General features: G+C 40.8%; 1 protein-coding gene across 1 annotated transcript; it reads left to right on the forward strand.

Annotated features, from left to right (window-relative positions):
* Nucleotides 1-1920: 1920 nt before the first annotated feature.
* LOC542778 (glucose-6-phosphate 1-dehydrogenase, cytoplasmic isoform) lies at nucleotides 1921-8580 on the forward strand. Its single transcript, XM_044602016.1, has 16 exons — nucleotides 1921-2069; nucleotides 3214-3423; nucleotides 3790-3875; nucleotides 4280-4328; nucleotides 4402-4582; nucleotides 4835-4992; nucleotides 5073-5141; nucleotides 5424-5482; nucleotides 6057-6093; nucleotides 6494-6565; nucleotides 6710-6857; nucleotides 6962-7057; nucleotides 7642-7712; nucleotides 7836-7951; nucleotides 8098-8143; nucleotides 8237-8580. Exons 2-16 carry the CDS (start codon nucleotides 3253-3255, stop codon nucleotides 8405-8407), a joined length of 1530 nt encoding a protein of 509 aa, XP_044457951.1. The 5' UTR covers nucleotides 1921-2069; nucleotides 3214-3252; the 3' UTR covers nucleotides 8408-8580.
* Nucleotides 8581-8832: the final 252 nt, after the last annotated feature.

Consider the following 8832-nt stretch of genomic DNA (forward strand, 5'->3'; position numbering starts at 1 on the left):
TCATGTTGATGCATTGTTGGATGAAGTTAAGTAGGCAAAACAAGTGGGCAAACCTTTCCCACTCCATTAAGACCGATGACGCCAAAGCCGATGACGATGCGGTTGATCCAACCATCGAAGGGACGCACTGGCCCCCTGTGTGGCTAGGTCAAGGGGGAGAAAGTGTGATACAGAGAAGAAGAAGCGAGAAGGAGCGGCGACCAAGATGACAGAGAAATTTGAGGTCATGATGGCAAATAAGGAGGCGGCTGTCAGTTGCAATGATACGAAGGTGAAAAGGATGGTGGAGAGGTTTGGCATGTTTATGGAGATGCAAAACAGAAGATTGAGCTCGAGGAGATGAAGCTTTCTATCAAGGCTGAAGCCGAGGCACAAAAGTTGTTGTTTGTGAAGGCGACAAAGTTTGTTCAAGACTTTTGTGCTAACTTCATAGAGCAACATTGAGCAAGAACCTTAGTTATCCTCGAAGGATCATTAACAAGAAGCACAAAAATGAATACCTAGGAAGTACTCCTATCCATTCTCTGGAAGATTTGAGATTCCGGAAATGTTTATATCTTACGTAATTTAGATCACTCAAGCTCAACCACCACTAGCAATATTTAACAAACTTTGATCTTTAGGCTCACAGGTTTATTGAACAGACCGACAAGGTAGTTGCCAATACCTAGCGGACCTACCTATTTTTACGCCTGGGTGTGACCTTGTAGGATTCCTTTGGTTTGAAGGATTTCAAAAATACAAGGATAGGAAAAACACATAATAGTATAGGAATGCATGCGCAAAACATAGGATTAGTAAATGTAGGAATGGGTGTCAAGTTCATAAGAATTCTAATAAACATGGTCAAATCAAAGTCAAAACGTATGAAAATGTATAGTTAGAATGTTATTTTTTATGGGAGCCTAGTTAGAATGTTATTATGCTACTAAGGATATTATTCTTGTTTGGTGCATGCGAATTTGAAAAAGAGGTCCAAGTGGATGTTATAATTTTGGTGCTTTTCCTTTGAATCAATGGTCAAAGAAAATTTTCATATTCCAACGTTTTTCCTTCGCACCAAAGGAGGTTCTAACTTGTTTTTTTTGAACATCAGTACAGACACAAGTGCTCATATACACGCGCATACACTCACTGAATGCACATCGCCGAAAATCCTGAAATAAATCCAGAAATAAATGCGAGTACCAAGATTTGAACCCTGGTGGGCTGGGGATACCACCGTCCCTCTAACCATCCAACCACAGGTTGGTTCGCAGGTTCTAACTTGTTGTTGTTGTTGTTGTTGTTGTTGTTGACTTGAGTGACATATTCACTCACGTGTGCACCCACTCCCTCAATTGTTTTCTCAAAATAAACAAATAAAAGGATTTCATACATCTAAGGTTCTTGCTTGAAAATCATTTTTGTTGCTGCTGAAAGTGCATGCACACTCTTATCTCTCAGTGGTGCGTGATGACATCATACCCACGTCACCAAATGCCGCCACTACTTCTTAAGTCCGGGGATATGGTTTTTGTTCATTCCCGCTTTATACGCGGGGACCATTTGCTAATCATGATAACTTTAATCAGATCTCCAAAAGAAACTGGAAGAAGTCTGGAAGCAAGAGCCGCACAGGCGCACATACAATTTTATTTTCCGTAAATAAATGGCGCAGTATACAGTAATCAACGGACGGGGACAATCGACAACTTTTTCCTTGCCGTTACCGCGCCTCCTTTTCACATAAGCCCCCTCTGAAGTCCACAAAATTCCCACTGTCAGATACACGTACGCTTCGCGGTTGGTGGCACAGCACAGAGCACGCAGCCCCGCTTCCCAGGCGGCCAGGCCGAAAGACGGGTAGGTAGTGGACAGGTGAGGCGAAAGCGGGAGGCGGCCGAGGTGACGCCGTCGTGGGTATAAATGGCGGAGCTGCCAATCCCACCACAGTCAGGAAGGAAGGAAGGAGCCACCCCCCCTCCCTCCCCACCCCATTCCCACCCACCCAGCATCTCGGCAGTAACTCTCCCGCCCTCCCACGCGGCGCGCCCGCTCGCCGCGCGCGCGAATCTCGATCGCCACTGGTCAGTGATCCATCTCCAACCCCCGGCCGCCGCTAATTCTTCTCGCTCGTCTCCCGTGGGAGAGTCTCTCCTGTTTGCTTCCGCGAGTAGGTCCGAGGTTTCTCGATCGGTGGCGTGGCGCGGCTCGTCGCAGTCCGTCTTGCTCTGCCTGCCCTGTTCTTCTGGGCGAGGCTTTTCGGAGGTTTTTGGCGGGCTGGGTCGCCGTCGCCGTCTTCTGCGCGCTTTCTTCGGTTATTTCTAGACTAGATTCTCTCCGCGAACCGCGCCGGGTTTCTGTCCGTGAGGTTTCCGGCGTTGGATCTCGTAGTCGTGATGCCTACCGCGGTGATGGAGATGTCCTTGTCGCTCCCAGATTTCTCTTTCTCTTTCTCTTTGAGGATCTCTCCAATTAAATGGCGAGAGTTGCGGTCAAGCTTAAGCCCGGTGTAACGGGGTTCCTTCGCTCTGGAGTACTACTAGTATTTACGAACTGCACGTTTTTTCTGTTTCGGATGTTTCGTCGGGCCTTCTTTTTGCCGGAGAGCGGTTTGGTCTGTTGCTATGAACCAGGGAATGTTGTTTTGGTCTGTTCAAGTCCTTTCCTGTTTCAGTTCAGCTCTACTACCAGAATCCGAGTTTTGCAAGATCAAATTCAGGATTCAAGCACGGGCTTATTTTCCTTAATAGCTGTTCAAATTGGAATTGAGTTGTTTGTAGTTGTATGCCTGATTTCAGCAGTTCTAAGTTGCGACTGGTGTAATACTTAATGGTGCATGTTAGTTTCTTATATTTAGATGAGGTCGTCAAACATTGCTATGTTGATCTTGGATGCATAACGGGTTCAGTGTTCTTGACAGTTGGAGTGATAAACTGAGATCACTTTGTTGTCAGAAGAGTGAGGTACACCGAGCATTACAAACATTTCAGTTTAAACAGGAAATACGATTTTGGATCTAGTCATGTGCAGTTTCTGTTTCCAGCTTTTAAGGGCAGCAGTAGTATAAATTGGCAATTCATCGGATAAGCCAAACAAAGCCAACCATTCATACTTTCTGCTAGCTAATTTTGTCTGATACTGAATTTCCATTTCGATGAGTCGCATGGCAATTGTTAGGCTAAGTTCAGATAATCTTACCATTTAATCTTATCTTGCTCACTTGGTTAGGTGTACTGTTGAAGGAAGAAGAGAATCATCCTATTTGTCATGGCGGGAACTGACTCCTCGGCGTCATCGAGACAAAGCAGTTTCAACTCATTAGCAAAGGACCTAGAACTTCCTTTGGAGCAAGGGTGCCTCACCATCGTTGTACTTGGGGCTTCTGGAGATCTTGCCAAGAAGAAAACGTTCCCGGCACTCTACCACCTTTTTGAGCAGGTGCTGTGACAATAACTAGCTGTTCTTATGCAATTTGCAAAACCTATTGTTAGAGGGAATGTACATTGAGTTGAGGCATTCCAGAAAAAGGAATAATTGGTATTCACTGAACACAAGTATAAGTGCAAACAGCTGTAACCATTTTTGTTCCTGGATATGAATTAAATGTTTTAGGAGTTAATCCGGACTGGTGGAAAACTATGGTTTAAGATTCTACTTATTCAACAACAACCTGTGTTAACACCATTTGCAAATACATAAACGTAGTCTTTACTTGCGTGCTATTTCTGCACAGTTTCTGTTATATAAACTGTACCTTTTAGGTCAGTTGATATATCTATTTACTTTAATTGCTATGTGTTACAGGGGTTCTTACAATCTGGTGAAGTGCATATAGTGGGGTATGCGAGAACAAATCTTTCTGATGATGGGTTGAGAGGGCGCATCCGTGTGTAAGTTTCTGATGGCTGGAATTAATTCTATGGTTGCCTAACATAGAATTTGTGTTTGTTGTGCAAAAAACCTCCTTACTTTCCATAGTAAAACATTATTTAGAAGAAGGCTCTTGGCTCTATTGTGTCCTCCAGGTTTTTACATCATGCTGTTGCATTTAAACACTTCTAGCATCTTTTAAGCATACGTGCATCTGTATCTACCGTAATTTTGCATACTAGGACGGATGTCTACCAAATTAGACTTTATTCCTGTATTTAAGCACGGATACTGTTGATCTGCGATATGCTATATGAACTGAGATGGTGGTTTCTTGAAACTGACAAAGCATGTTCGTATACTCACCGAACTTCAACCATCATGTTAGCATGTCTTGATGGTTTATCTTTACAAAAAATTACAGATACCTTAAAGGAGCCTCAGAGGAACATGTTTCAGAATTCTTGCAATTGGTAAGTTGTTGTATATAACTACTCATAATTCCTTGTGCAACATGCATTTCATTGTGGTTAATATGTATTGCAGATAAAATATGTCAGTGGTTCCTATGACAGTGGAGAAGGTTTTGAAAAACTGAACAAGGAAATATCAGATTATGAGATGTCAAACAACTCAGGAAGCTCCCGTAGGCTCTTTTATTTGGCATTGCCTCCATCTGTCTACCCTTCAGTGTGCAAAATGATCCGAACATATTGCATGAGTCCAAGTAAGTTTCTTTTCTATGCTATCTCAGAAGCTTTATCTTCATCAGGACCCTTTTCCTTTGCTTTATTTTGTAGGGTAATAAATGCATACGTTTTTATTTAGCACTTCCAGCTGTGAAGTAGTAACGAGGACATGATCATCTGGTTTCTACCTGCTGTTACTTCAGCTCAGAAAAAAACAGAACTACACGCTACTGTACTAAATTGCACTGTTACTTTTGTCAATTTGATAAACATTAACGTTGTGTGTGTAGCTTCTCGCGCTGGATGGACTAGAGTAATTGTTGAGAAGCCCTTTGGAAGGGACCTGGACTCTGCAGAAGAATTAAGTTCCCAACTTGGGGAGCTATTCGAGGAAGATCAACTCTACAGGATTGACCACTACTTGGGAAAAGAGTTGGTCCAAAACTTGGTAATGTTTATAAATTTAATCAGATATTTCTATTTTTCTATCATTGGGCTAATTCGTTTTGAACTAATAACATTTCACAGCTTGTGCTTCGTTTTGCGAACCGTTTGTTCTTACCACTTTGGAACCGTGACAATGTTGATAATATACAGGTATGCTTGTTTTACGTTGTCTTGTTAGTACTTAGGAGTTAGAAGTAGGTAATTTACAAAGTTACAATTGCTTACACAAGAAATGCATAACCTGCAGTTACTGCACCATGTATGAATGTATTTTATGTGGGTTATTGCATAAGATTTTCCTGCTTATAATTTATTTTCATCTTTTTGAATTGAACTGACATTTATGACCCCCACATAAACAAGAAGTTGTGCGGCAGCTACAAAGTAGGAATTTAATAATAGCTTCAGTCTGTAACGTATCCAATATTACAGATTGTATTCAGGGAGGACTTCGGAACTGATGGACGTGGAGGATATTTTGATCAATATGGGTAAGTAGAAACATTACATTTTATTAATAAGTTGTCTAATACAAAATTGTACCCTTTGTTCCATAATATGAAATCATGCCCTTATAAGCATATTGACCTCGTAAAATATCTGGTAAGCAAGGTTTACATATTTTAGATATGTCACAGGTCCTAGATTCCTAGTTGGTCCTTATTGATCAACATGTTCATTTTTGTATTTGAAAGTGAGAATGGTGTATTTGGCTTTATTTTAGATTTTTGTAGAGTTCAACATTGTACTCCCTCCGTTCCTAAATATTTGTCTTTCTAGAGATTTCAACAAGTGACTATATACGGAGCAAAATAAGTGAATCTATACTCTAAAATATGTCTACATACATCCGTATGTGGTAGTCCATTTGAAATCTCTAAGAAGACAAATATTTAGGAACGGAGGGAGTAAGTTATTAGATTATAATTTTATAGCAACCAAAGCACTCATTACTGAATTCTAGTAAAATTCAGTATGCTTATATCATCCTTAACTATTGGGATTTTACTTGCATATCTTCATTATTTAGCATAGAAGTACCTAACCTCCCTCTTGTTACTGCAGAATCATCCGTGATATCATTCAGAACCATTTGTTGCAGGTAAAAACTAATAAGATTCCATACGATATTATTTCGTCATTTTATCATGGGCTTTAGTATTTAGTCTTGATTTGAGACAGATAAACACTTTATGTTATATAACTTGTATACATGTAAGGCTGCGTTTGCCATTGCTGTGGATTATGATATTCCAGCTTATCCAACTAGCTTTTTACTATTTTTGTAAACTTATATCTAGTTCCATGGCTATTTTTTGGCAGCAGATTATTAAATATTCAGCACAGCTTCATTGTATTTAACATTGACGGGCACAGCTTTCATGCTGAATCAAATATGGCTTAACTAATAAACTAATAAACTATTGTAGAACTCTTTGTAGAGTACAAATGTTCTTAGGCATTGAACAGCCCACTAATAAATTATTGCTACCTTTTTGCAGGTTTTCTGTTTGGTTGCAATGGAAAAGCCTGTATCTCTTAAGCCTGAGCACATTAGAGATGAGAAAGTCAAGGTTCTTATCTCCCTCTACCCTCCACACGCTACTACTATAGTGCAGATCTGTTAGTTACAACAAACTAGTGTAGCAGAGTACACATCTTATGTTTTGCATTCTAGTTTAGTCCTAACCAAAATCAATTTCCTTTGTTAATGTCAGGTTCTGCAATCCGTGAACCCGATAAAGGACGAAGAGGTAGTCCTTGGACAATATCAGGGCTACAAGGATGACCCTACAGTGCCAGATGACTCTAATACCCCAACGTTTGCATCTATTGTACTTAGGGTACACAATGAAAGATGGGAAGGTATGTCTTTTAACCAGCATATCTTCTTTGACTTGATATGCCTTTGTTCTGGATTATAGTATCTTCAGTTTTGGTATTAACTCCCAAATATTCATATCCGACAGGTGTTCCTTTCATTCTTAAAGCTGGTAAAGCATTAAACTCAAGAAAAGCAGAAATTCGTGTGCAGTTCAAGGATGTTCCCGGTGACATTTTTAAATGTATGTACTCCGAAGTTAATTCATGGTGCACTGAATTCTGTGTGCATACAAAGTCACTACCTAATCCAGTGTTTTTCAATACTACTAAAAAATATGAATGAAGTGCCCTACATTATCTAGGCAGACTAGGCAGTAGAAAACTAGAAGAACACTTTCATAAGTTTGACACCTCCACATCTGAAACAAGAAACTACTATGTGAAGTTTCACTGACAGTACACAAAATAGTCAAAACTGGTCCATGCACAGAAATCCATGAAAACACACAACTGGATAAACAACACAAGACTGTTTGGCTGTCCACTAACATAGTATATAATGCTTTACTTGTCTAAAGTTTAGTTACACTATATATCATATTTTGTAAGCTTGCCCTACCCTACCATGGCATGTTACTTGTAGTAGATTTGCTAGGGTGTAAGATTAAGATGACTCTTTGGCCACGTTTTAGGTTAGTGTCTTGCTGAATGCCTCTCCTGTTGATGCATTTTTGCTATCAATATTAGTGTGCTCTGTTTGTTGTTCTTTCTTTATGTCCAAGTCATAATTTGAGATCTAATGACAACTAAATTTAATATGTTGAAGGTAAGAAGCAGGGAAGAAATGAGTTTGTCATACGCCTCCAGCCATCAGAAGCCATGTACATGAAACTAACTGTAAGTCCAGCTACTTGTGTATGAGTAATGTCTCATGCTGTTTTTCTGCAGTAAAATTTTCTGACATGTTAAGCAGAACAGAGCCCCTAATATAATTTATTGATTTTACGTGAATTCGTGCAGGTGAAGAAACCTGGATTGGAAATGGCTACTGAACAGAGTGAACTTGATCTGTCATATGGGATGCGTTACCAAGATGTCAAAATTCCAGAGGCATATGAGCGCCTCATTTTGGATACGTACGTACCATCCTTCCCTAATTTATGTTGCTTCTTGAAAGAGAATGTTCAGTCCTAAAATCAGTAAATCATGCATACATACAGTTTTACATACCCGTGTCCTTTATAATGGTAACTCGGACTGATGGGCATACATGTTTCCACAGAATAAGAGGAGACCAGCAACACTTTGTGCGCCGAGATGAGCTGAAGGTTCGTTTCCATTCTGTCACTGACATTGTATCTGGTTGAATGGAACTCTTCTAATTTCCGTTCTGTCACTGACATCGTATCTGGTTGTTTCAGGCTGCCTGGCAGATCTTCACTCCCTTGTTGCACGACATCGACGCCGGCAAGCTGAAGGCTGTTTCATACAAGCCTGGCAGCCGAGGCCCCAAGGAAGCTGATGAACTGAGTGAGAAGGTTGGGTACATGCAGACCCACGGTTACATCTGGATACCACCCACCCTTGCATAGAGTGCCTCCCTCGATCCTTGTAGGGTTGTTTAGCTAGGAAGAGTGAAAGTATCACGGATAAAAATCTTACGAATTTTAGCTGTACTGCGGTTTACCTGGCGTTGTAATAACGGATCTGTTTGACGGAGTATACCTCACCACGGTGTGAAATAAAAAATGGAGTGTTTCAGTCATTGTTTATAAGACGGTTAGACGACCTAAGTCAAGCACCACCCGTTTTGACGCCTAAGCGAAAACGGGCATATTTCTAGGACGCCGATAAGTGCCATACGTATGGGCGTTAGGGAGTCCACCCACACATTTTGTGTGGTGTATAAAAGGAACAGCCCACATATCTATGTGTGGACAAAACTATTAGCGCTCACATGCCTCTTTTTCCCCCTCCCGATCCCTCTCACACGCGTGCGTGTGGGTGAAGTTGATAA

The sequence above is a fragment of the Triticum aestivum genome, chromosome 2A, assembly GCF_018294505.1.
Source record: "Triticum aestivum cultivar Chinese Spring chromosome 2A, IWGSC CS RefSeq v2.1, whole genome shotgun sequence".
NCBI classification, from domain to species: Eukaryota; Viridiplantae; Streptophyta; class Magnoliopsida; order Poales; family Poaceae; genus Triticum; species Triticum aestivum.

Bases quoted from the DNA above. Each gene is read 5' to 3' on its own strand.
- LOC542778 (XM_044602016.1), top strand. From the start codon at position 3,253: ATGGCGGGAACTGACTCCTCGGCGTCATCGAGACAAAGCAGTTTCAAC. The intron at 4,993-5,072 runs GTAATGTTTATA...AACATTTCACAG, and splicing joins AAGAGTTGGTCCAAAACTTG to CTTGTGCTTCGTTTTGCGAA. The intron at 6,094-6,493 runs GTAAAAACTAAT...ACCTTTTTGCAG, and splicing joins TTCAGAACCATTTGTTGCAG to GTTTTCTGTTTGGTTGCAAT.